General features: G+C 43.6%; 2 protein-coding genes and 1 pseudogene across 11 annotated transcripts in view; 1 reads left to right on the top strand and 2 right to left on the bottom strand.

Annotated features, from left to right (window-relative positions):
• Positions 1-1,165, bottom strand: part of PRKCI (protein kinase C iota) — a 38,723-nt gene extending 37,558 nt beyond the window's left edge. Inside the window, exon 1 of one of the 2 annotated variants that reach the window (XM_077348425.1) lies at positions 989-1,165. Coding sequence is in view for 1 of the 2 variants with exons in the window: in XM_077348424.1 (XP_077204539.1) it covers positions 253-392 (140 nt within the window). In the remaining variant the exon portion in view is untranslated. Of the gene's footprint in view, positions 1-252; positions 436-988 lie in introns of those variants that run through there. The other variant, XM_077348424.1, reaches the window with a different exon arrangement.
• Positions 1,166-3,280: 2,115 nt separating this feature from the next.
• The window catches only part of PHC3 (polyhomeotic homolog 3), a 53,329-nt gene continuing 29,401 nt past the window's right edge, over positions 3,281-27,208 (top strand). For 5 of the 9 annotated variants that reach the window (XR_013233422.1, XR_013233423.1, XM_077348428.1 and 2 more), the window contains exons 1-6: positions 3,281-3,545; positions 5,404-5,554; positions 7,054-7,194; positions 8,978-9,055; positions 10,569-10,727; positions 16,076-16,174. Coding sequence is in view for 7 of the 9 variants with exons in the window: in XM_077348428.1 (XP_077204543.1) it covers positions 3,301-3,545; positions 5,404-5,554; positions 7,054-7,194; positions 8,978-9,055; positions 10,569-10,727; positions 16,076-16,174 (873 nt within the window). In the remaining 2 variants the exon portion in view is untranslated. Of the gene's footprint in view, positions 3,546-4,292; positions 4,452-5,403; positions 5,555-7,053; positions 7,195-8,977; positions 9,056-10,568; positions 10,728-16,075; positions 16,175-27,208 lie in introns of all 9 variants that reach the window. The other 4 variants (XM_077348431.1, XM_077348432.1, XM_077348430.1 and 1 more) reach the window with 4 other exon arrangements.
• Positions 18,453-21,118, bottom strand: LOC143842996 (A-kinase anchor protein 4 pseudogene; annotated as a pseudogene).

The raw sequence follows: 27,208 nt of genomic DNA on the forward strand, positions 1-27,208 counted from the left end.
GTCGGGGTTGGTGGGGGTAGGACCGCAGGACCCAGATAGAGAAACTCCTGGGAGATTTGGGGTCCGAGCCCGGGGAGGACAAGGACCACACTGGGGTACGATGCCCATAGAGCCCACCCTCCAAAGCATCTCTCTTCTCCTGGGGCTGCGCGGGCTGGAGAGGAGCTGAAGCCCCACCGGGATGATGTGGTCGTTCCCCCTCCCTCCCTGAGACCGGCCCGTCAGCGCCTCCATCCCCATCCGGCCACTTACCCCTTGTAGTACGCCTTCACTCGGACCTGATGGGCGCTGTCCCCCCCGGGGCCGACGCTGCCCAGGCCCGGGTGAGACATGCTGCTCCCGCTGCCGCCGCCGCCGCCGCTGTTGCTGCCGCTTTCACGCTGAGTCGGCATCGCCCCCCCCCCCCCCGCTTCGCCTCACTTGCTCCGGCGGCCCCGCCCGCTGGCGCGGCCAGCCCCACCCCGCCCCCGCCGAGCCGCGGAAGAGGAAAAAAAGGAAACACCGAGGTGGTGGCGTGTGTGTGGGGGGGGGGTATTATCTTCGAAAAAGCGAGCTCCTGCGCACGCTCGCCGCCGCGCGCCCCCAGGGAGCCGTTAAACGGACGAGCAGGGGCCGCCGCTCCGACCCAGCACGCGCCCCAGCCCCGCCCGCCCGCGAGTGTGTGCGGTGTGCGTGAGAGAAGGAAAGAAAGAAAAAAAAAGGGAGGGGAGAGAAACTGTCGCTCCGCCCCCTCCTCCCCTCCCCGCTTTCCCTGCCTTCACCCAGCGTATCAAACGCCGGCGAAGGCAGGCGGCGAGGGAATGTGGAACGAACCACTTCCAAACGGAGGGTGGACTCAAAACAATTGGAGGCCCTTTTCTTTTGCGGGGAGGAGATTCCGAATGCAATCGTTGGGGGGGGGGGTAGCAAGTCCCCAATGCATATGCTGCACCTGTAAACCAGATGAAAATACGCTTTCCGATAATGATAAAATTTGCAACCGACTCACCCTTCTTTCCGACTCCACCCTTGTCTCAGCTAGACTGAGAGCTGTTGAAGGGATTGTGCCACTGCACACCTAAAGGGACGGGGGAAAGGGACTAAGGGGTTAGTTTATTTTAAAATAAACTTGCTGACGCAGAAGTTACCTAGCATCAGAGCCCTCTGCCTGAAGTTTACCTATCAGAGTAGAAGCGTGCGCTGAGCATCCTCTTATATAGAGTACAGGCCGCCTCATCCGTAGTGCGGGATTACTACAGCTCCCAGAAAGCAGTGCTCCGCAGAGACTTTTGGGAAATGTAGTTTCCCGACCGGGAAAGTGAGTTGGACAAGCTCCTCAAGCATAGAATCATGGAATCACCGTTGGAAGGGAACTCCAGGGTCATCTGGTCCAACCCCCTGCATAATGCAGGAAATTCACAACTACCTGCCCACCCACAGTGACTCCAAGTTCATGCCCCAGTGATCCCACCACACACCAAAAATCTCCAGAATCCGCCCTGGCCTGGAGGAAATTCACCTACCATCCCACAGTGGTGACAAGCAATTCCCTGGGTGTGCAAGGTGTGTATAGTGTAGACAGATGATCCGAGGATTGGCTGGCAGCCAGGCAAGTGACTTTTAGAGGTGGTTTGCCATTGTCTGCTTCTGCATTGTGACCCCTAGTGTTCCTTGGAGGAACCATCAACCAAATCTTTTGAGGTCTCCCATCCAAATACTATCCAGGGTCAGCCCTGCTTAACTTCCAAGATTGACAGGATCACGCTATCCCTGGAATTATGATGGGATAGAAACAGTTGTTGTTTGGGGGACAACTAGATCAGATATTTTGTTTGTGTTATTTATAGTCTGCCTTTTTTAGGGGGACTCCAGATGCATTATCAACAAAATAGGACATTTGGTAAACAATGTACTAGGATTGTAGAAATCCGTAACCAACCAGAAATAATTTATCCAAGTGAGTTTGTGAATCATTTTGTCCAGTAGACTCAGGTGGGTAGCTGTGCGGATCTGAAGCAGCAGAACAAAACTTGACCAACAAAGTTTTAATCCAGGTATGTCTGTGCATGCACGCTTCTTCAGATACACAGAATAAAACTTAGTTGGTCTTAAAGGTGCCACTGGACATACTTTGTTCATTTTGTACAGAGCAACCCTGTTACCTGGGGGAAAAGGCCATCTTGAATAATTCAGTTTTGCAGAAAGCCAGGAAAAGCAGGAGCTTTCCAGACCTCCTTGGGCAACCTGGTCCTCAAAGCAGGAGGAACAAAGGAGAAAGCACACATACACGCCTGCAGAAGTCCCTGCTCAGATGAGAGAAGCTGCAGATCCAAAGCAAAAAAGTACCGTTCCAAAATTATAAATCATTCAAAATTTTTTTTAGCAAAGGTAAACAATAACAATAACAATCTGCAAAGTGTCTACTCCATAGAGCCAACCTGTCAAGAGTAAGTAACCTAAGCCCATCCAGGGGTAGTCAACCTGTGGTCCTCCAGATGTCCATGGACTACAATTCCCATGAGCCCCTGCCAGCATTTGCTCATGGGAATTGTAGTCCATGGACATCTGGAGGACCACAGGTTTACTACCCTTGTATTAGGGAACATTTGGAACTACCTTATAATGAATAACACAACTGTTCTACTCAGGCTGGAATTGGCTCTTCTATTTCTTTTTTTCTTATATTTCTATACCACCCTCTCATAAGGCTCAGAAGTCTTTCACATCATCTGCTATAATGGTCTTTTGACTGGGATTGAACCTAGACTTTCTGCATGCCAAGCAGATACTTAACAACCATCTCCTCTAGAAACCCTATTATTTATTTAATTTATACACTGCCTTTCCAGCAGAGCCGGCTCAGGGTGGCATATATCATTTTGCTCACCATCGTACAATTATACAATGTAGTTAAAAGTGTGATTTAAATTCAAAATAATAAATAACAAAAATTAAAATTAAAAAAAAACAGATTGAACGAAGTATCAGCATCAGCAGCCCCGGTTTTAAAGTGATTCCAGCTCTCCCGGAATTAGAGTACGATCTGGGGGCGTCTCCTATAAGGGGGGCCAGTAGATGTTGCTAAGTGATAAGGACATTTGCCAAGGTTACCTCCTGCGCACCCCGCTGCCCACTTCCCTCAATGTGTTTTCCAATCGCGAAAGGCAATCACAGGCGAGGGGGCTCTCTGGAAAAGCTATGTGAATAAGGCCGGCGAGAGTTAAGTAATAAATAAATACACAATCCAACGGGATATTCTTAACAAGAACCTCCATGGGAGCAAGCATCGCGAGATGCATAAACTAGGGACGCCAGCGGGGAATGAATCCCGGGTCCCGACCTCTACCGTGGCCGAGGCCACCTCCAGGGCAAGAGGCTGGCGCAACCCACCGGTCCCCCGCGCGCAAACCCGGGAGCGAGGCACGTGACCTCCCCCGGGCGGTCAGTCCCGTCCGAGAGGCGCATGCGCGCTGCCTCCCTGTGAGGGAGGTGAGAACATGGCGGAAGCGGAGTGAGGGCTTCGTACGCCAAGCGGGTGCGTCTTCCTCTGTGGCGGTGGCGGTTGGGTGAGTGGCGCTGAGGCGCGGGGCCGTCTGGGGGCTCTGCGCGCGCGGAGGCGGTTTTCCTCAGGCGCCGGAGGGCGGGAGGACCGGGGGGGGGGGGGGAGAAAAGCCCCTCATTGGGCTTCGCCAGGGGATGGAGGAAGCGCTGGGCCCAGGCAGAAGTTAAGCGGCAGCACGGAGGAAAAGGGGAGGGGGGCGCGGGCGAACGCCTGTGCGGAAGCGACACCTGTTGAATTTCTGCCTGCCCGTGCGTTTATTTAAACGGTTGCTTTCCTCTGGTGGCAAGGAAGGAAGCTCCCGCCTTTGGACCCCTGCCGTGTCTAGGCTGTCTCAAGCAAGTGTGTGGCTGAGGGGGACATTTCTCCTTTCAGGGACGCCCGACTATTCTCTGCAGGTTGCACACCGCTTGTTGGGCAAGTCCTCTTTTCCCGCCGAACTGTTAGATAAATGCAGCTATGATTCCAGTTCTTCAGGTAGAACTGTGATTCAGTTCTCCAGGTGGAACTGTGATTCCGGTTGTCCAGGTAGAAATCCAACAGGTGTGCCCCGGTTGCCTTGCAGAAAAGCGGATCTATAAATGCAAGAAACTGCAGCTATATTAGTTCTGCTTCTTGTGTTTACTTAAACCATTGCCAGCCGTGTTTTTGTCACCATGTGCTCTTAAAAAAAAGATGCTGCATACTTGAAAAAAGGCATGCACTACAATATTTTTTTATGAATGTAAAAGCATTAAAACAAAATCGTCACTAGGAATGGACAAAGCAGCAGCCAAAATCTCATTATATCCGAAAAAGGGAAGCTTTGCCGCCCCTTCAGAATGCCAGGAGGGAAGAACAGCTCCTGATCATCCATCAAAGATGGCATGAGGCCCAGAGCACTGGAGTTAATGTACCATTTCTCTTAAATAAGGTACCATAACATGACTGAAATTGAGTTGCCTGTGTTCATTTACTAGAGAATTAAAGACACATTAATGATTTGAATGGCTGGTCCTCCTAGAAGACAGTAGTAATGTGTATATGTGTCATTTTGCATCTTTTTAAAGTAACAGTGCTTTGCAGGATTGGAAAAATCTTATTGCCAAGTATCTCATCTACCTGATTCCTTCAGATAGATAATGGCCATTTAGCATTTTGATACCCCCCCCCCTTATCTCAGAATGGTGAACACATGTACCTTGATAACTGATGCCTTTGAGGTTTTAAAACTTTTCTGGCTTAGATGCCTACTTCATCACATTGCTTAAATAATGGTTATAAGGGTTGATGTAATCTATGATCTGGGAACTGAAATGTCCCATTTTGTTGTTAATTTCATTTTGTGTGTCCACCTTGATAAAGAAATGTCACTCTTTGCTTGTTATGGTCAATTGCCTTTTTGCTACTCTGAAATAATATCCTCCTAGGAATTGATGTCATGTCATTTCCTTTCTTTTCCTTTTCCTGTTTTGCAAATACAGAACCACACGTGAAATACTGAGATGTATGTTTTGCTTTACTGGGACATCTCCTAGGACAAAGCACAGAACACTTATGTCACATTGTGGGAGTGGTGATATATAAATTGAAAAATAAATAAAAAATAAATACAATAAATAAATTGAGGTGGGCCATGCTTGCATGTAGAAGGTCCGAGGCTCAGTCCCTGGCATCTCCAGTTAAAAACAGTTTAGCAGTAGGTGATGTGAAAGAGCTCTGCCTAAGCCCTTGGAGAGCTGCTGCCAGTCTGAGTAGGCAATACTGACCATGATGGACCAATGGTCTCCGATTCAGCATAAGGCAGCTTCATGTGTCCACTGAACTGTGCTGTTATCATATTCAGAGCGTTGTGATATGCAATTCTTGTTTTCATTTCTCACCAGGTGGAAGCATCATTCCACAGCTATGGAGAATGAGACAAGCACAACAGTATCTTCCACATGCACAACCACCATCACTACAACGTCATCCCCTTCTCGTACACAGCCACCTCAGATATCTGTCTATAGTGGCGCTGACCGACATGCTGTGCAGGTATCTGATAGGCAAAGGACTGCAAAGGAGGGTGCTTACAGGCAGATACCTAGAGATGCTGTATTTATGGGAGGGAGTTATTTCATGGAGGACGGCTAACTGGACTTTGCAGGCCTTACTAGCTGTACATGTATGCCTACACAGTATGTGATCCCAGCACTGTCTTCAGATCTAACTAGAGAAAGTAAGGAAAAGAAGTAGCGTGATCCTTAACTATTGGATTTTGTCCATAGTCTTATATCTTCCATGCTTCTTTTTGCTGTTTCTGTAGCTTGTTCCCTGTCTGCTTTCAAAGCTTATACTAACATGGCTCCTAAAGCTTTAAAGGGGAACATAATAAAAAATTGATAAACTTTTTTTGTGACGGTGCTTTGTGTAAATTACATCTTTGATGATTCCATAACACTGTCGGGCTGTGGGCTACGTTTGTATTTTGTAGAATATGATGTCACATCTTGTTGCTATAAAACTATTGAAACTAGAAAATCACGGTCACTCTACAGACCTGAAGAAATGTCTAAGAATTGGACAGTTTTCCAGCACCTATGATCCTATCTGTGTTCTATAGTGGATGTATGGCTGTTAACTGATGTACTTGCATTCAGCACTTCAGCGTTTTCCTGACCTGATCCAGTTCATTAGTTGCTGTGTGTAATGGCAAGTGAAATGCTGCCTTAAGCAGTTCTCTTAAGAGAGGCAGCATATACATTTAAACATAAAGAAATGCTACATCCTCTGGGGTGCTCAAGCAAATAAATAGAAATTAAATTTCTAGCTGAATCTTCCATTGTGCATGCTTGCTTGGGGTCCCCAGGAAGCAGCCTTCCCATTCTGGCCATGCTACATTCCAGAAGATTCAGCTATAGGAGATCGGAAGAAGAAAACAGGGAAGAGAAAGAGACACTGAGGAAGAATGGAAATAAGGCTTGGATGAGAGGTGATTTTTAAGACAGAGGAGAAGAGCTGCTGTAGTGGGCAATACAGACATTCTGGATGAGAGGAAGCCAGGAGGAGTTTCAGAAAGGAAAGTGGCAGGGTGACAGTAGGCTAAGTTGTGGAGGGGGAGGAGAATATGATGGAGCAAGAGGAAGGTTATTTATTTAGACATGTATACCTTCCCCCCCCCCCCCCCCCAGTTGTCGAAAATGGGGAATCTACCCTCTGGTGGCAGGTTCAGAAAGCTACATTCTACCTACAGAGCGATCACTGTGATCAGTAAGTTCTTGCAGGCCTGTATAAAACAACTCTGCTGCCAGTACTCTAATGAAGTCTGATCTTGGATAGGGAGGCTGGTGTTCTGTCACAGTGGTGCAAGGACGGGAATAGTGTCTATATTGCATTCAGCATTTTTCCCACAACTACTTGAATGTCGGTAATAATTGTTCCAGGGCTGTGGTTAGTTCTTTAAAAAAAGGTCTAGTGGTTCTTTGATGGTTATGACTTCAGTATAAATCTCTATTTTTTTTGCCATAATAATGGCTTTACTGAACTGTCTGCAGGTTATTCAGCAGGCCTTGCACCGTCCTTCTAGCTCTGCAGCGCAGTACCTCCAGCAGATGTATGCAGCTCAGCAGCAGCACCTGATGTTACAGACTGCAGCTTTGCAACAGCAGCATTTGAGCCTGGCCAGTGTTCCACAGGTGAGGTGGAAATCAACTAGAAAAGAACTGTTTAGGAATTAAACTGTAGGAGCTACCAAGCCTGATAACACGAATGTGCTTGTGTCCTAGCTTCCTGATTACCTATGATTATTTTGTTCCTGGGACTGGTGACCAGTTGGGACACATAGACCAGCAGTGAGAAGATGAGCTCAGTTGTTAAGAGCAGCAGTGCTCTCAGTAGGGTTGCCACGTCTCCCCTGGCCACCAGTGGGAGATGGGGGGAGTATGGTGGTCAGATTCAGATTGGGAAATTCTTGGAAATATGGGGATGGAGCCTAGGGAGGACAGGAATCTCAGTGGGGTATAGTGCCATAAAGTCTATCCCCCAAAGCATCCATTTTCTCCAGGGGAACTGATGTCTGTAGTATGACGATGAGCTGTAGTTCCAGGGGAGTCCCAAAACCCACCTGGAAACCAGCATTCCTGCTTTGCTTACATCGTTGAGCTGCCAGCCTCATTCTTTCATGTTACATAGAAGGGGTAAAAAAACACTGACATTTGTGGGTTTATTGCTTATAATAAAGAGAAAGAACAGCATTCCCTATCAGCAAATACAATACTAACCCATTTCAATCCATACTTGAATAATAATCAAGTTACTATCTCAGAATCCTTGACTGCCAGTCAGTTTAGTTATTTTAATCACAATTGCAAAACATATTTCATCCATTTCAATCTCATGTTGCACTTATAGTTCTGGGCATTCTCTTACATTAATAGTTTGTTAGTCTTCTGGCTTTCACGTCTGAATAATGTTTACGCGTCTTCAAATGAGAACATCGTGGGTTCTGGGTACAGTCAAAGCAAAGAATTCAGAGGGAATATAAACAAATATGCTCTGATGCAGCTCATGCAGGCAAGTAGTTCAAAACATAATTGCAAATAGAAATGCAAGTGCTAGAAAATACTTTAATTGGAATATTATCAAGAAACATGTACTATTGATTAAACATTTTGAAATCCTCACATCTTATTTTGGAAGCGCATGTCTTCTAATGCAAATTGCAGTTCAGTGTTTTTTATATCAGTCTTAAATTTTGATGTTGGCTGTAAACATACTGACCAAATATGAAAAAAGATGTTTACCCCTCAACAATACCCCAGTTCAGGTGGTGATTCAAACTGCCATCATGAAACGAACATTACTTCTAGGATTAGCATTCAAAGCAGTGGAAGAGAGTGGCTGTTTTAATATTGTGGAGGCTAATAACTTCATAGAGTAGATAGTATTATAATTCTAAAAGGGTGGAGTAGTTTGAATTGTGGGTCTTCTGCAGCCCCGGCAGAAAATGCTCCCCCCTAAAAGAAAGAAATGAGTATCTGACACATTCTAAGGGATGGTTGGAATTGAATAGAGCAGAGATTGGAATTGAATAGCGTGTCAGCAGTTGCATCAGTGGCTTTTGGCTGGCCTAAATTATCTCCATTGTAGTGAAGTTACATGTTGAGGGAGGAGTTCATGTCAGTTGCCTGTCAATGAAATGCAGTCGATTATAAAGGCGTGTGGCTGGAGAATCATGGAATTCATTGCTTGTACGGAAAGGATTGTTAACTTAGGATAAGCCATGATACTATCATGACTGTATAAAAAGGTAGAAGTTGGGTTAGCTACACAGGTAGAGGGTCTAATAATGGCCTCGTACATAGCCATTTTGGGACTTGGGCTGCCTAATGAATGCCATTTTGCTAGATATTCAACAATGTTTAAACACTTTTTATTGCAGTGTAAATGACACATTTGACAGATGTGCTTGCTATTTAGGCAAACCTGTCAGGTGGGAGGCAGTGTGCATCCCCCAATGGCAGTGTGACTCAGCAGTCAAGCATGTCAGAAACCTCGGTAAGTATTTTGAAGAAATTGTTTTCTTTTAAGCCAGATTTATTTTAGTTACCCTATTTGTTTATGAAAGTAAATAGTGTTGTCTGAATAAATGTTTGTAAACAGTTTGTGTCAATACATAGCTAGTTATTTTGATTTGTAACTTGGTTTGCCTTCCTTCAAAATCTGACCATTAATTTTTTTAAAGTAAAAAAATCTGCTTTTTAGAGCCCTCTCGATGATCACCTAAAACTAGGGCATGGTTCTTATTAACAGCAAACCAAGAATTTATCCTTGGAGATCCTCAGGCAAATATGACAACCCTTCTTCCCCCCATCATGATTAGGAAATTAATACTTTCTGTTTTGTTTTTTTTTGACAACCACAGTCACTTGTGTACCTATATACCCCAAAAAAGCTACGGTTCTCATATTTACAAGCCAGGAATCACTCAGGCTTGAAGGGAACCATAATTTATGACTTGGACTACAATTGGTTATTTCCATGAACCGTGTGTGGAGGAGAGGGGAAAGCAGCCAAGTACATGAACACAAGGATTTCAAGTAGATTCTCCATAATGTGACTCCATTGTTTATGTACAAACTATATATAGGTTTGTCTTCTGAACTTTGAACATTTGCAAGATTTTTTGGATATTAATTTCCCCATAATACCATGGAAAAGAATTTCTTAGAGGCAATTGTTTAAAGTAAAATACATGAGTCTGCGTGAATCTGATGTTGCCAGGCTCGTGTATGTTGCTTTAAACAATTGCTTTAAACCATGTTAATTTTTAATGTAGGATCCTCACTTTAATATGAAAATAAGCTGAAACTTTGGGTGTTAATATTGTGCTGAATTTGGTGTTTAAAAACTTAGACTGGATTCTGAAGATATGGGGCTGGATCTCCCTTTAGCCCACCAAATCCCCACCCCCATGAAGTTGATGGTAAATTGTGGTTTTATTGCTATCTGAGTGTTTTAATTAGATACTGTAAGCTGCCTTGAGCCATGAGGAAAGGTGGAGTTTAAATCAAGGTGCTATTGTGGGGCAGGCGATCCTTAGAAAAGAAGCTGGCTGAAAATTGTATCACATTTTCTATATTTAAATTCTAAAATTAATATGAAATTACAATTTAAGACAAAAGTTTTGGGTTATATCTCAGAAGATCAATGTACAATGCGTTGTACCAGAATTTAGAATTGCTTAATTTACTGCTTAACCTTGAAAATTATCTTATTTGTTAAAATCTTAACAACGTATCTTGTGACTTTGGGTGATCAACAGTTAAGCGTTTAAGCTATGGGCCAGAAATATAGCTTTAAAAAAAGGAAAGCACAAGTTTGTATATTAAACAGATTATTGTATATTTCAATCTACAGAAGATGGCTATATGGGTTTACTCTGAAGTGAGCCCAACTCCTTTGTGTGGCGCTTACTTCTAAGCAAGTATGCCTAGGTTTGCAGCCTGTGATAGCCGTTGAAATTGTGGGGTCAAGGCAGCTAATAAAAGCAATATTTTTACTTCCCTAGATTAATCTTTCTGCTTCTCATACACCTGCGCAGCTCATAAGCCGTTCACAGACCTCGAACAGTAGCAGCAGCAGTCTGACCCAACAGACCATGTTACTGGGAAGCACCTCCCCTACTCTGACTGCAAGCCAGGCTCAGATGTACCTACGTGCTCAAATGGTAAGTCTTGCATATTTTGGTTTATATAATTTAATATTTGCTCAATTAAGTTTTCACCTTTGTTACTGCGGTTCTCAAGCTATACTGATGATCTATTAGTTAACATCCTACTTGCAGATCTTACTTGCAGATAAAGATAATTCTATTTCTTGCACAGTGGCAAAGTTTTGTTAAATTGCAAATAGAGTGTGGAAATCCTTGGTTGATTTTAAATAACTTGGTTGTTAACTTAATAATGTTACTGTGGTTTTACCTGTGATTTGATGCTGGTCAGTGACAGTAAATAAATGAATGAATTCTCATGTAAGTTTCATTTGTTCCTAATGTTCTTTCTTATGGCTAGGATTCCATTACCGATCTAAGTTTCCACAGTTCAGTTTAGTAACTCTGCAGCCAATTTAGAAGACATTACGGTATGAGAAAGAAAGAACTTGCTTTAAAAACACTAAAGCATTGTGCAGATTTCATAAGTGCACAACAGGCCAGTGCTCTAAGCTTAGGGTATTATTTATTTATTTGTTGTATATAATATGGCCAGGAGATACCTAGATTGCCTGGCAGCCAGGTGGGAGCTAGTTTGCCATTACTTGCCCCCAATGTCACGATCTTTGTATTCCTTGGAGGTTGTCCTTTCAAGGGCTGCCTCTGCTTACCTTCCAAGATTTGACGGGATCAGGTCGGGTAAGCTGTGGTGTGCATAAATCTGATGTTGTTAGGCTCATGTATGATGTTGTGGCGTAATGGTTAGAGTGCTGGACTAGAACCACTCTGCCATGGGTGATCTTGGGCTAGTCACACATTCTCAGCCTATAACACAGGTTTGTTAACAGGGTTAAAAGGATAGGTAAATGGTGTCATCTGCTTTGGGTTCCCATTAGGGGAAATGATAAGGTATAAATCAGGTAAATAAATAATTTATATACCTTGTGAACGAATTCTTTGTGGAGGTGGGGCTAACTATACAGCTGCATTTGTAAATGATGACAAACCTCGAGTTAGCTTCTAATTGGCATTTTCTGTGTGAGAAAGGATAGTGGATAAATGAGGCTCGTATCAGAATCTACCAACAAATCAGGTTTGTGCACTTTCCTTCTTAATGTCCACTTGTGGAGCATCTGAACACAGCATAAAATGTAATACCTGTTCAGAAATAATTTAATGTTGTTGGTCTTGTGAGAGTCACTTTATTTTGCTATGGTTCTGCTTGGGGAAGGTTCATATTTACATTAAAATGGCTTTCTTGTCTGTTTCCTTTCCCATGCCAAATTTGCACATGCATTCAAAATCTAATTTTAAGATTGTGTTTCAGATTGTACTACTATATATTTCATGGTCAAGTATCCCCTCCTTCTGGTGCCATAATCCGTGTTCCACATTGCTTTTGTCCATGCAGATCCCTTGATTCCTACCAGGGACCTTTTTGGGTGATTATTCCTTTCTCAGCACCTGAAAAGTTGGTTCGGTCCAAACATGTTTCTGCAAACATTGCATCATATTTTGAATTTAGATTTTAAATTGTATTATTCTATACTGTTATAATCTGTTTTGAAGACCTGTTAGGTCAAGGATATAGTTGCTTTAATTATATGCCCACTGTTGAAAGGGAGTTGACGTTAAGAACATAAGAGAAGCCATATTAGATCAGGCCATTGGCCCATCTAATGCACCACTCTGTGCCACACAGTGGCCAAAACCCAGGTGCCATCAGGAGGTCTACCAATGGGGCCAGAACTCCAGAAGCCCTCTCATTGTTTCCCCGCCCCCCAAGAACACAGATCATCATTGCCCTAGGCATAGTATTCAGTCTATACTTTGTGGGTAATGCCACTGATGGACCTCTGCTTGGTAGGTTTCAAAGAGTAATTAATGTATTGCAGGAGATTCTGCCTAGGCTTTCTGAGACTGACTACATTAATGTTTTATTCGTTAGTAAATTTTGAGGGTGCGGGAGGGTAAAATCACAAATGTATGTTGCCCACCGTTAAGAACCTGGGTGTGATTCTGGACTCTTCATTATCAATAGAAGCCCAGGATGCTGCCTATCAGGCCTTTTACCATCTCCACCAGGCAAGGCAACTAGCGCCATATCTGTTGACATCCGACCTGGCCACTGTGATCTATGCAACAGTCACCTCCAGACTAGATTATTGCAACTCGCTCTACGCAGGGATACCCTTGTATCTAATTTGGAAAATTCAACTGGTCTAAAATTCAGTAGCCTGACTCCTTACTGGAACCAGGAGGAGGGAGCACATTCAACCAGTGCTTTCCCAGCTGCATTGACTCCAGATTAAGGACCGAATCAGATTCATGATGCTGATACTTCAGAGCCCTAAACAGTCTGGGACCTTCATGCCTGTAGGACCACCTCCTCCCCTCAGAGAAGCCTATGCTAGCACTCACAAGATTTGCTCCGGATCCCCAGAGAAGTGAAATTGGCCTCATCCAGTCTGGTAGAATGCTCTTCGTGAAGAGACCTGGGCTCTGCAGGATCTAAAAGAGTTCCACCGGGCCTGTAAGACAGAGCTGTTCCACCAGGCCTATGGTTGAGGGCCACAGATAGATGAACAACAAAAGTGGCCTCCCTGTATATAAACAATATAGGAACAACAGTAAATGCCAGACATGGAATCACAGAATCATAGAGTTGGAAGGGGCCATACAGGCCATCTAATCCAATCCCTTGCTCAATGCAGGATCAGCCCAAAGCATCCTAAAGCATCCAAGAAAAGTGTGTATCCAACCTTTGCTTGAAGACTGCCAGTGAGGGGGAGCTCACCACCTCCTTAGGCAGCCTATTCCACTGCTGAACTACTCTGACTATGAATTTTTTTTCTTGATATCTAGCCTATATCGTTGAACTTTTAGTTTAAACCCATTACTGTGCGTCCTTTCCTCTGTAACCAACGGAAACAGCATCCTGCCCTTCTCCAAGTGACAACCTTTCAAATACTTAAATATCAAAAATACTCAAATACATCTACACCAACACAGCGCTTTTCCCTTCCCACTGGAATGGCTATCCCTGGGGAATTTTAATAACTTTATATAATTTATTATTTTAAATATTTTATTTATTATGGTATGCTCTATTCGTTATATTTAATAATATTGTGAACCGCCCGGAACCTTCAGGGAGGGGCAGCATAGAAATGTAAAAAAATAAATAAATATAATGAAAGTAAAAAATTAAACAGTGAATTTGCTGGCTTGAAAACAAATCAGAAATTCTTATTTGATGTCTTTTCATGTGTTCTGGAAGGGAAATTGCAATCAACAGTCTGATGTGAAGCCAACAAATAATGCAAATGAAGCTACCGGAAGTGTCAGGGGGCCCCATAAAAGAGCTAAATTTCATTGAAATAGATGAGTAAACAACTAAAGCGTATCATGTAGCGTTTTCTGATTGTGCTAAAAAGTAGTGTCTCAGCAGTCACCAGTGCCTTTCTTTCTTAAATTTAAACAATATGAGATGTGTGTGCATACACGCGCGCACACACAGAGCCTTTAAATGTTATGAGTTGTTATAAGCATAATTTCCTCATAAATCTTTGAATTAGTTTGAATATAACATTTAGCCATACTTTTATTTGGTTTGGGTTTTCTTGGTCATCAAATGTTTTTCTTCCAGTGTTTGGTGATAAAATTAACACAAGGTAATTAAAAAAAACCACACTCACTAATTATAAGTCAAAATAATCATGTTTAATCAGGTTGTACTCTATTTGGAGCATCAGAACATTTCTCAATTTATATTTTTCTGGAAAAGAACACCTTCTGGAGGTCTTTGAAGGTGTTGTGTAAAATATGTCGGTATGACATTAAGAAAATGCTTGTGCTGTTGGGCCTGTATGGTTGTTTTGTAGATATGAGAATTGTCATGTGCTCATTTGAAGTGACTTGGGGAACCCTGGCTTTGTGTTCTCTGATAACTTCCACTGATGCCAGCCAGTGGAACATGGCTTCTTTGCCTCCCTCTCCCACTGCAGCTTAAAATGCCCCCCTGAACTGGTGTTTCCGGACATTCAGGGAGTCTCAGCAACATTGGGAACTGGTGAAATTCAAATGTGAAAGACAACAGTAGAAATAGCAGGAGATATTTTGGGAGGGATGCATTCCTCAATGTGTGGTTTCTTACTTGTGGTATGTATAGCTGGGTCAACTTTCTCTTACCCAATGATAGGGCTGTTTGTTGCATCCCTCTGACTACAGTTGTCTCTAAAACTGAGTAGGTCATGTAGGACCTATGGCTCTGTCTAAACCACTCTGCCGCAAACCAAACCTCACAGGCCTGCTGGAATGCATTCCTAACTGACAGAATGTGCCTCCTGCAGCCAGCCAATGGCTTTTGAGGCTGCGATTAAGAAGCCCGGTACATAATTTCTGAAGCAGCAGTTGTGCAGTATTGTGATTCTTGTTTTGTGGGGAAAGTTTTGGCTGCTGGTTCAGGTTCTTCCAGTCCAGGCAGCTGTCAGGAAGCGTTTTGGCACAAAAGACAAGTCCCACCCTTGAATAGCACTGCTGCACCTGCCAAGCAGGGAGAAGCAAAGGACTGTTGTGATCACTGAGCTGGACAACCTGTGTCTTATCCCCCCCCCCCCCCAATGAAACTGAGTCAAGAGTCGGCCATCCTGTTCGGCAAACAAGTTCTGGGGCCGGTAATTTTAGAAAGCACTATGGAATATGCACATAAGACAGTGGCTTAAGCCAAATTGGCTTCTAAAAATGGAGGGTTCATTCTGAGCTGTGGCTAGGAGTGCTTTCTACCAGCTGGTACTAGTTAGCCAGTTGTAATCTCTGCTGGGCAGAAAGTATCTGATTATTATGGTGCATGCTCTCGGTGGGGCTACCCTTGAAAAGTGCTGGGAAACTTAGTTCAGCGCAGAATGCTGCCGCCAGCCTCTCCAATCTTTGCCTGTCTACCCTGGCTCCCAATTTATCCCCAGGCCCAATTCAAGGTACTGGCATTGGCCTTGAAACTGTTGTATACGTTGGGACCAACATGCCTGAAGGACTGCCTAATCTCATACTTGACTTTTTCCCTACTTTCAAATACAACTAGAGCAGAGCAACCTTTAAGTTGTTACATGGAAGAATACACTGGAAGAGATTGTTTGCAAAAAAAATAAAGGGTTGAGCCAATCTGAGTGACACTGAAAAGTTGCATTGTTTATGCAGAGGTAGAGCAGACTGGCATATGTCTAAACGGAACAGCTTTTGTCTTAACCTTGGCTCGTTGTAACAGGAAAATTGCTTGTGTAATTTTTAACCTGTCCATTTGTCCATTGCTATATGTGCATTCATTGCCCTGTGTATCTTCTTCAATTTTCTTTCTACTGCCTTCACAGCTGATTTTTACACCTGCTACCACTGTGGCGGCTGTCCAGTCTGACATCCCTGTTGTCTCATCGTCCTCTTCGTTCCCCTGTCAGTCTGCAGCTACTCAGGTGAGCTTGCTTGGATTTTTGTGTGTGTGTGTATCCATTTCACTGAACTGTTACAAGAAATTGGCATCTCCTTGTGTGTATTATGTTTTATTGTCTATCCAAATATGATCCTGCTGCATACACCAGGAAAACTGATCCCCTACAAAAGATGGTCTTATTTTTAATTCTAAAATGGTACAGTAACCTTAGAATCTTGCCACAGTACTGAAGTGGCTGTTTAAACTATTCTAGAAATACTGATAGGCAATATATTGTTTACTATTAGAAGCTTTCCTATAGGCAGTATTGTAGAAAGGTCCGACTGCATCTCTGATTACAATTAATGAGAGATGCAGTCCTTGGCTTGACAGCAATTCTCTGCTTTTGAAGCACCTGTTTTAAAAAATCTGCAGTACAAATGTGTGCATTTTGATAAACCGTCTGTAGCAGCTTTTCTCAAACTGTGATCTTTGCGACAGTGAATTCTACAAAGAGGAAACTATCTCAGTTTCCCAGAAGTTTGAAGGCAGGCCTCCTCTGCTTCTGTGGAAAGGGAAGGAATTGGCTTCCATCTCTTTGAAAGGGTGGGAGTTAGAGCTGCTGCTGTGTCCAGTCACATAGCTTCCAGGTAGCCAGGAAACATGCTGATCCAGTTGTTTGCTCTTTGGAATTTTTTATGACTTCATGTTCTATGTAAACTATCCTGAGCAACAAGGGGAGGGCTGTATATATACAAAACAAATAAATAAAAGTCTTATCGGCTGAGCAACACCAAGGTGGCATTGTCCTAGTGCAGTCATCATAGCTGAAATGGAACTCTGTTTTCCACTGTAAAGGATTTCATCATACAGAAACACCACCCTCCATCATATGACCATCCCAATAACAGAAGTTCAGGTTTTGTGTGACACTGGTCTTTTTCCTACTTTGTTTCTTTAGCAGCTCTGAAAGTTTTTCCAAGTTATTTCAAAAACACTGTGGAAGAAATGTATTTCCTCTGAAGAAAAATATTCGGTAAAGGTCTGCAGGTTTTGAATATGGGAGTTCTGTACACCAGATCTGTTGTTTTTAACTAATCATTGATTTTGATCCTTTATATATTCTGGCAAAGAAGCTCCATTACAATGAATGGCACTTATTTCTAAGTAGTTACATTTTAGATCAGAGTATATATGTTTACATATGTGTGCTTACATACTTTCACATACCTTTTTCCATGTTTGATACAAAATTATTCACATGTAAACTGGTGTTTTAGTGCTGGTGATTTTTAAAAATCTGCATTTCAGGGCTATGTCTTCCTGAAATGTCTTCACATTAACTTGTAACAATGTAGTAATGATGTGGTGCTCTTTTCCTTTAGGAAAAAATTGGAATATAAAAAGAATGGAGGCCAGTCACTAAAGTCATTTGCGTACTTCCTATCTCTTAATTCATTTCCGTTTGACCACATACAGTGATAATTGATGCTTTTACATATTCAAGAGGTAGGATTGTGTGTGACCCAAGAAGGCTGCACATGATTGGCACAATCCTTCAGAGCATGGTGGTAACTGAGATAAAGTGTAGTATTGTTTGTAGCCGTAGTAGTGAAATAACACTCTTTCAGCACATTGCTATAGGAAGGAGTCCTCAGGCTTGCGTAGTCAGTATAATATAATGGTTAGGTTATATGAGACCCTGATTTTGATCTCCATTGTGCCATGAAAACATTATTTAAAACATAATTCTGCCTTTACACCCAGATAGATCCCCAAGGGGGTGAATATCACAGCTTTAAAACTGCCACCCCTTTAGCCTCAGGTGTCAGGCAGGGCCATCCAAAGCAAGCCCTCTGAAGATGGATGATTCTGAACTTGTCACTCGCTCTTGGCCTGGTTTGCATGGGAGGCTGTTGTGGGAATAAAATAGAGAAGGACATACAAGATTCAAGGCTATTTTAATAGTTACTAAGGGGGAAAAGGTGTATATTGGTAAATATGAGGATAATTATTCTCCTTAATAATCAAGGTGGTAGGAATTAGAATGGTTTTGCTCCACAGAAAGTTACTAGTGGATGTTCAAGAGTTCAGTAAGTAAGTTTGTCACCTCAGTGTGAATTATTTGTTCCATCGTGGAAAAAAAAGATAGGAGTTTTGAAGAAGAAGGGAATGGACACATTGTCTGATACTTATTAGCAAAGGTCGGGTTACAAGAATGGCCTAGTTCTAGAACCAAAAGGGGTGGTGTCTGTTACATGGTTAATTTTCTCCCCCATCGTTCATATCTGCATACGAATTAATAAACAAATCAGTAACAGTTGACATTTGTATTTTTTTATTGGTGACTTTGCCCAGCTAGTGTGTTACAGCCTGTGGAATTTGATGAAGTGTTGTCTATGGAAAATGAGCTGTATGGTTGTTCCATCCGATAACTAAGGTGGCACTTCGCTGGGTGGAAGTAATGAGAGGGAGGTGATGGCTCTTGTCTACAGGTTAACAAGCAACCAGTCGAGAAGTCCGCCACGAGGCATGTTTCCCACAGCGGCATCAATCTGTTGTTTTTCGAAATACCTCATTACCTCCTGCAGAATATCTCCCACACTTGAGCCCTTCTTAGCTGCTTTATCCGCAAGCTGAGGAAGCTTCTTCAGCTCCTCATCATTCTCATTCATGAATGTGAGGTTGGGCACTTGGAAGTGGGAGGCGGCCATCCATTGGAGGACAGCCTGGAGCTCTTTGTTCTGCAAACTGGTATTGGAACTCTGGTTGTTCACTATCACTTCAGAGCCAGCTGGCACCAGTGGCTTTCCAATAGATGTTGGTTGTGGAGGTTTCTGTGATGTCATTGAATCTGGAGTTGATGCACCTTTGTTTCTTGCAGCAAAGTATGTTCCTTGTTCGTCAGAGTAGTCTTCCACAACAAAATCGGGGCTTTTAGTCATGTACATACACAGCTTCATCACAGATTCCATCAGCTGATCAATGAATTTCTTGTTTATTTGGTCCATGTTTTCAGAGTCCATTTCTGAACTGTGGTGCTTGGATGAAGACTTTCGGGTAGTCCTCTCATCACATGAATTGGGTTTCTTGCTTATCTCACACTCATCTACATTGAAACCAGCCTCCTGTAGAACCTTTGAAATGATAGAAAGGAGAGCGCTTTGTATTTCTCCTTTCTGAAATTCTTGTTGCTGTGGATCACCCTTGCAACCATGAGATCTAGAACCATGTTTGCCTCCTTTTTCAAAATAGCCAAACGAAGAAGAATTTGACTCAGAAGTTGGTTCCTTGTACTGAGTTAACAGATGCTGCTGTATCAACATTAAAGCAGTCAAGATGAGGTCTTTTGCTAGAAATTCAGTTGTGGAATTACTTTTCTCTGGCCTCCTGTCATGACATCCCCTGTCTGGAACTTTGCCTCCTGATGTTTTTGAGCGTAGCATGCTAATTCCATCTTTAATTATTGTCTCACCTACTTTCTGGGCCGATGAGTGTGCTGCCTCCTTTCCCTTGTCCCTCGTATGTAGTCCACCTTTCAATGATGCAAAATGCATACTTTGAGAATTTGGGTCCATTGAACATCCTGTTTTTAGTAAAGAGTATACAAGACTATGCCCTTTCTCCTTAGTTTCTGACATGAGAGCGTTATACATCCGTAGTACCATTGCTTCTAAAATCTCAGTTGACTTCTGGGTTCCTGCATTGAAGAGATTCTTCTTAACTGTAGTAACAAAGTCAGAATCTGTCATGAGGACGCCAGTGACATTATGTAGATTTTTCATAGTAGAGTCAATTAAGTCTGATATGACATCCCTTGTGTGCTTAAGGAACACTCTTTTCAAAACCACACAGGCTGGCAGTGGTTGCCTCTTGTGAACCTTTGTGGCCTTCACAAATGAAAATGTCATATCCTTAGAATCTTTGTTTGCGTAAACCATTAGCCCTTTGTTAAAGGAACTACCATCGCGAGCTGACTGTCTCTTAGGGTGAATCATTTGGGTACATGGTGACTTCATTTCTTCTTCCTGAATGGACTCACTTTGGTTGGAAGATACTTCACCATAAAAGAGAGAGGTTTTCTTGGGACCTCCTTTACCTTCTTCCTTTTTGCATGAAATCTTGTCTTGAGATGACTTAGCGCTGGGATCTTGAGCACTTTCCATAGCCTCATTGACCATCTTGGATGCAACCTGACTTACCGAACTAGGATTGAGAGGTTTCCCATCCTTTGTGGCATAAATTGCCTGGCGTATACATTTGCTGGCTGCATCCTCCAAATTTTCAGAGATCTCTTTACTGGCCATTTGCATAACCAAAGAACAGAGCTTTTGGACGGTGCCTGCTACTTCATCTGCAGGTCCTTTCTGACCACTGGAAGATTTGAAAGCTGTGTTATTGTTGTTCTGGGACATCTTGTCAGCCGCAGATGGTTTAGGTTGACGAGGGGAGCTCGAAGGGGTCAGTGCATGTTGAAATCCACATGCATATTTCTGCAGGTCATCAAAGAGCCAGGTCACAACATTAAGTTCTTCTGTTGAACCTTGTTTGAAAAGGCATACTGCTCCTTCGGTCTTAGACTGCTCAGGCGTGTCACTATCTTTTATTACAATGACCTCTTTGTCCTGCATTTTCCCCAGATCAAGTCCTGTGGCAGGTTCATTGGCTTTGGACTGGCCAGCAGCATCTTTATCATCTGTGCTTTTTATGTTCAGGCTGGAGACATCAACAAAACAAATCACTTTCCGGTCCTGGTCTTTTCCTGCTTCAGGATTGTAGAGGTCTACCTTACACACGCCAGCTTGGCTGTGTAACCAGTCAACTTCCTGAGACATCGCTTGAGGCTTGGAAGTGGAACTGTACCTAGGACCGTAGGGGGTGTTCTTTCTCACCTAAGCTGCTTTGATGACCCTGCCAGACTGAAGATGGTGCCTCCTCTCTCAACTTTCCATGCTCTTCTGCTGCCAGATGTCATTTTCACTTGTGTGCACACATGGTTTCTATGGCAGCGGTGACATCACAAAGAAGCAGCATTGCCAGCCATCAGTGGTGCAGTTTCAGTTATTTAACAAGGGTGTGATAAACCATCTCTCTCCCACCCCCCATCATCTCTCCTATTTGACTTTTCAGAAATTTGATGTCTGTGTATATAGGGAAATTAATGATGCATTCAGTGCAACAAATGTTTGACAACTGGGAGAGGTTGATTTCTACATTTAATCATATTGTATTTCTAACCATAATGACATAGGCAAGCGTCACAGCTGTGAAACACAGTGGATGGGCACTGACTTTCATATAACTCCAATATGTGTGTGCAGAGGGGATATTTTAAGTAGCAGGATGGAGCTATACTTGTATGAATAGATGTGCTGACAGGAATAGTTTTAGCTCTTCCCCAAGCCTACTCATGAGTAAACTACTGCCTTGGGCCCAGGCAGATAGCAGAAAGGACCTTCCTGGTACACACAGGCACAAATGAGAAGTTTGCCACTTCTTGTCTTAGAAAGAGAGCAGCTGGTGTGGGCAGTTTTAGCTGCTTTGGCTAGTGGCCATTGTTAGATTTATCATAATCTCCTTAAGGGCACTGCATGGTGATATATTTATTTTTATTTAGGAAATGCCTATGCCTCCTCTCCAAGAGGACCTGCTCAAGGTGGTGTTACGTTAGCTTATGTCTGACATTGTCTTTCACTTCTCATTTTGCTTCAACGGGTTCTGTGATGCACATAAAAAAATTAGGCATGTTCTCCAGCAGCCATTGGTTTATGTACAAAACAGTAATCAAATTGGAGTTTTCTGATGCCCACGCAACAAGTAATGGTCTATATGCCAGACAGTCATTTAAATTGAGAGCTTTGTGTCCTAATGGACAGTGATTGAGAAGAGGTTCTCTTATTAAAGAGCTGGAGTAAGCGCAGTGCCAAACTTATATCAGAAATGATCTTCTACCGATATTTTCACCAGCCAGACTGGTTATTCTGAGGAATATGGAGGCTGTACAAGTACGTGCAGCTGGCATAGTTTAAGAATTCATGGGGTCCGTAGCACTAGAGCCAGTTCAAGCATTTGTTGGGCCCTAACAGAGTACAGTTGTGGTGGGAGCAGCCAAACTGGGGACAGAGAGCCCACCCCACACACACACACACACAGTGGAAAGGGGTGTCACTCCTAGTGTCCTTGAGGGAAAAGGGGGGAGAAGAGAGGCTACAGCCCTGATCCATGGGGGGGGAGACACCATGTGGGGCTCCTCTAAACATGGGGCCTGTAGCATGTGCTACATGGATAATCCAGCCCTGAAATGCTGTCCAACCCTCTTTTTTCTAGTGATGAAATATTGAGGAGAGAGGCTGCTTATAGCTAACAGTCACCACATTCAGGAACAGTTCTCAAAGACCAGCGGCCGGGAGACGGCTCTGAAGACCTGCCAGTGGGGGGGGGGGGAGCTGCGGCGCCTTCTCCCGGCCGCTGGAGCGGCCTGGCCGTGTCTTCGACATGCTCACTTCGGAGATGCTCACCTGGCCTTTCTCCTGGGACAAGTAAGGCAGCCTCACCTCCCAACAAAGGGCAAAGACAATCTCCTGCTCTTTGGTGGAGGTAGGGTGGCTACGGACACTTGCTGGGGGGGGGGCGCTGCGCCGCCTTCTCCCGCCCGCTGGAGCACCCGGCCCGCATCAAAGACGCGGCCAGGCCGCTCCAGCGGCCAGGAGAAGCCTACGGAGAGCTGCCACTGGGAGGGGGGTGTGCCGCCTTCTCCCGCCCGCCCTAGCGCCCATTTTATTCCACTTTAAAATGGGCTTTATTCCTAGTATGGGTATAAAGAAAAACAATGTATTAGTGGTTTGTGGCAGATTCACCCTTCAGCAATTCAGTAGCCTGTGTCTGACAGTGCAAAGGCATGCAAATTGGCCTGGGATTAATCTTCTTTCTATAATTGGCTGCACAGTCATAGGACCAATTTATACAGTTGGTAGGATTAAGTGATAAAGCATTTCCTGCACTATGTCACTTTACACTGCTGGTATGTGTATTCCAGGTGTAGGGTGGGTTTGCTGCCCCTACTAAAGGGGGACTTCATTTAGTTCTCCCTACTAAAGGGGGACTTCATGTAGAAAAGTAGTATTGAGTGCACAAAGGCTGGGCTGCGAACCCTCCTTCCTGACCTGCTAGTTTTCTCTTTGCAGGAGTTAGAATCACTGATTTCAAATAGTGGGGTAGACCATTCTTTTGCACAGATTATGGTGTGAAAACCAAGAAAGCTCTTGTCTTTTTATACTTTTTTCCCTTGTCATGTACTGCATGGAAATGTTGCATTGGCTGCCAGATCCACATTGTTTAGGAGGAGTGGGATTAATTGTACCCCAGCTTCTTTGGGGGAAGTTGGCACTGTGATTGAGAGGAGGGTCATCCCACTAAAGAATTTCAAGAGGGTTGTTTTGGGGCTGGAGGACACTCTTAAGGGTGGTGTGCTGCTTTTTCTCTCTGTGCCTGTAGAATTTCTGAAGCATACTGATATTCCCTGTATCTTTAGATCATTGAGGCTTGTTCGTAGGAATGAAGAGGGGAGGCTACTACATTTCCCCTCCAGATGCGGGCAAATAAGCCCACCAAGGAGAATGGTAGTATAAAAACAACATTAAATCTCCTGTCGCAGGGTCCTAATCTGAATCTATCCTGTTTCTCCAAGCCTGCTGTGTGCAGTTTTCAGTAAGAAAAAAAAATCTGTTTTGTGAATATTCCATCATTTTTGTCAAGTTTGATTCTGAATATGGGTATAAAGAAAAACAATGTATTAGCGGTTTGTGGCAGATTCACCCTTCAGCAATTCAGTAGCCTGTGTCTGACAGTGCAAAGGCATGCAAATTGGCCTGGGATTAATCTTCTTTCCATAATTGGCTGCACAGTCATAGGACCAATTCAAGTACAACGATATAGGCTAGATATCAGGAAAAAAATGTTCACAGTCAGAGTAGTTCAGCAGTGGAATAGGCTGCCTAAGGAGGTGGTGAGCTCCCCCTCACTGGCAGTCTTCAAGCAAAGGTTGGAGACACACTTTTCTTGGATGCTTTAGAATGCTTAGTGCTGATCCTGCATTGAGCCGGGGGTTGGACTAGATGGTCTGTATGGCCCCTTCCAACTCTATGATTCTATGAATTTTGCTTGAACTTTTAATCAAGCAGGAGTTCAGGCTATTTTGTTGATGTGAAACAATTGAGACTGCTGCTCAGTTAGTGTTAGCTCCATGGATACCAGCCTAGTATGGAAAGGTTGTGTACAAACAAACAGCGATCAACTTAAAAAGCACTTTGCTCTGTATCAAGGATCCTTGGTACTGCAAATTAGGGCTGCAAGGAGAAGAGTTGCCATGGATACAACTTCAGCTATACTTCCTACTGCACCTCACCCACATTAGATTCACCCACAATCTCATCATTCAATGCGAACAGCTTGCTGCTGTTGGAACATTTTGCACTGCTTTTTCTAAAAGCCATGGTATTGTCCCCTGGCACATGAAGCAGCAGCCATTTCTGAAGTCCATAGAGCTCTCTCTGTGTGTTAAGATTTACAGTAGAGCGCAGAGAGTAAACTGAATACATTTTACCTATAACTTTAGAAAGAGTTCAGTATTCGCCAGCAAGAGTGTTTAGGTGAGTTTATGTATTGAGAGAATATATATATTTCCAAGCCACTTGACCTTCCCCAATTTACCTTTCTTCTGAAATGTTAAAAGAAGTTGGCCCAGTATGTGAATTCTTGAAATGTTTGTGTCAGCCACTGAGCTATAGGTAGTCCAATCGTTCCTGGTGGCTTAGGTAACCAAGTTGTAGGCTAAAGCAGGGGTAGTCAACCTGTGGTCCTCCAGATGTCCATGGACTACATTTGCTGGCAGGGACTCATGGGAATTGTAGTCCATGGACATCTGGAGGACCACAGGTTGACTACCCCTGGGCTAAAGGATAACAGCAGCATTGAATGCTGAAGAAGACTAGGGTGAGCACAAAAAGCAGTTTTTTAAAGAAAGGGCAGTCCAGATCAGTCGGTCTAAACCAGAGAAGCCTAAACTTCAGGTTCTGTTTGAGGGAGCCTGAAAGAGGGGGGAGAAAAAATGGCAGCAGGGCAGTCAGGCAACTAGAGCCATCATACCATAGCTGCTCGAAGTGTGGATTTGGCAGTTTCTTGTTTAAAATGTGGCGTCCACCAGATATTCATCAAGAAGGTTTTAGGCAAGCCTCTATCTCTCAACCCTCCCCTCAGCAAAATGAGGGTAACTAGTATCAAATAAGCGTTGTCAGGATTATCATGTATGAAGTGCTTCGAACATCCTGAAATGCTATGAAAATACGAAGCGTCTGCAGCATAGACAAGGGAGCTAGACAGCCTAGACCAGAAACTGACAGTCACCTAACTGGTGGTAGACCATTGGGATGATTGGGGCTGAGTCCAGGGGCATACTGCTTCAGGTCAAAGGTTGACTAACGACAACAAAAACCTCCAATATTTTCTAGGAAAAAATGGTTTAGGCTAAATTTCTATGCCTGGGGCATTCCAAGTACCTGTGGTCAGTGGCTGAAAAAGACCCCCCCTTATTTGGAAGTTTAAAAAGTGTACATCGAGTGAGAAAAAGGACAGAGAGCTATACTTTGTCTCTTCACAATCTCCATAATACCTTTGAAGTGTAGACTGGGACTTGAAGCTTATCAGGCATGGATCACTTTAATGAACCAGTTGCTGTTTTTAGCACTCTTTGCCTTGTCTCCTGGTGGAGTGCTGCTTCTGCTCATCTTCTGTGAACGTGGTGTAGCAAAGGATCGGTTCAGATTTCAAAGGCTCCAGTTGAGATCTGGCTGATCCTTATACCTGTGGGTTTTTCTTATCCTCAGCATCTGAGTCCTAAAAATTTCAGTCAGTCTGATTTAATCTGGGAATTATGCAACTGTGTTTGCACACCTGTGTGTAGTAGGGTTCATAAATCTTTCTATATGACTGTTCTGATGTGGCTTTCATTTCATTCTTTTGCCTCTTTCCTTCGGCAGTTTTGTCCACACTTGGCTGCGAAATAAAATGGCTGCTTTCAACCACCACGTTCCCCTTCATCCTGTTGCATTCTTGCATAAGTGGTGAATCTTGAAATATTCTGTTGGTTTTAGTTAATTCATCTATCACTATGGAGTGCTCCAAACTCTTCACATACATTATTCTGCTGAAATCTGAACCACCACCCTGTAAGTTAAAACTATTTCCCTATTTCAAATTGGGGTGAGTGCAGCTGAGACTGAGAGGGTGGGCCTTGCCTGGTAAGTGTATGGCAGAGGTGAGTTTTGAACTCGGGACTCTTGCTCAGTCTCATACCTTTTGTACCTGCCGTCAACTTGAATGAATGATGTTCATTCAGTTTTGCCCTACTGACCTGTTCACAAGGCACTATTCCAGTAATATTTTTTTGCCCCAGTGGCCAGAGATAAATTACTTTGTAAATTATTTGTACTCCACCTTTAGAATATCAGTGACTACCTCTTAGAACCTGAGGCCAAGGGAAAAAGGAGACTGGGCCTCCCCCCTCCCCCCGCAGGCTGGCAGCACATACAGTTGGAAGCAGAAATTGTGTTTCTTTTACAGATGTTCTGGCAGCGAGGGAACTACTGTTGCTCACTTACTCTTGGCAGGAATATTTCTGAAGAAACACAAATGGAGACCCAAATATTGCTAGCCAGTAGAGCTGCCTAATTCTGTTGCCAGTGAGTAGGCAGGGAGAAAGATGTTTCATGGCTTGTTGGAGACAGTATGAGAAGTTATGTCCTGCAGTGAATGCAGAAGGCCAGGCTTGCTTTACCTTCTAGGGATCCCAGTCCTTTTCTCAATTGTGGGAAAGAGAGAGCAAAAGCTAACTTGATTTTCAGGCAGCATGGGCATTGATTTATTTGTTACCTGCCTACCAGCCTACATAGAATCATAGAGTTGGAAGGGGCCATACAGGCCATCTAGTCCAACCCCCTGCTCAACGCAGCATCAGCCCAAAGCATCCTAAAGTAGCGATCCCCAACCTGTGGGCTGTGGACCACATGTGGTCCTTTGACTA

The sequence above is a fragment of the Paroedura picta genome, chromosome 8 (genome assembly GCF_049243985.1).
Source record: "Paroedura picta isolate Pp20150507F chromosome 8, Ppicta_v3.0, whole genome shotgun sequence".
In the NCBI taxonomy this organism is placed as follows: domain Eukaryota; kingdom Metazoa; phylum Chordata; class Lepidosauria; order Squamata; family Gekkonidae; genus Paroedura; species Paroedura picta.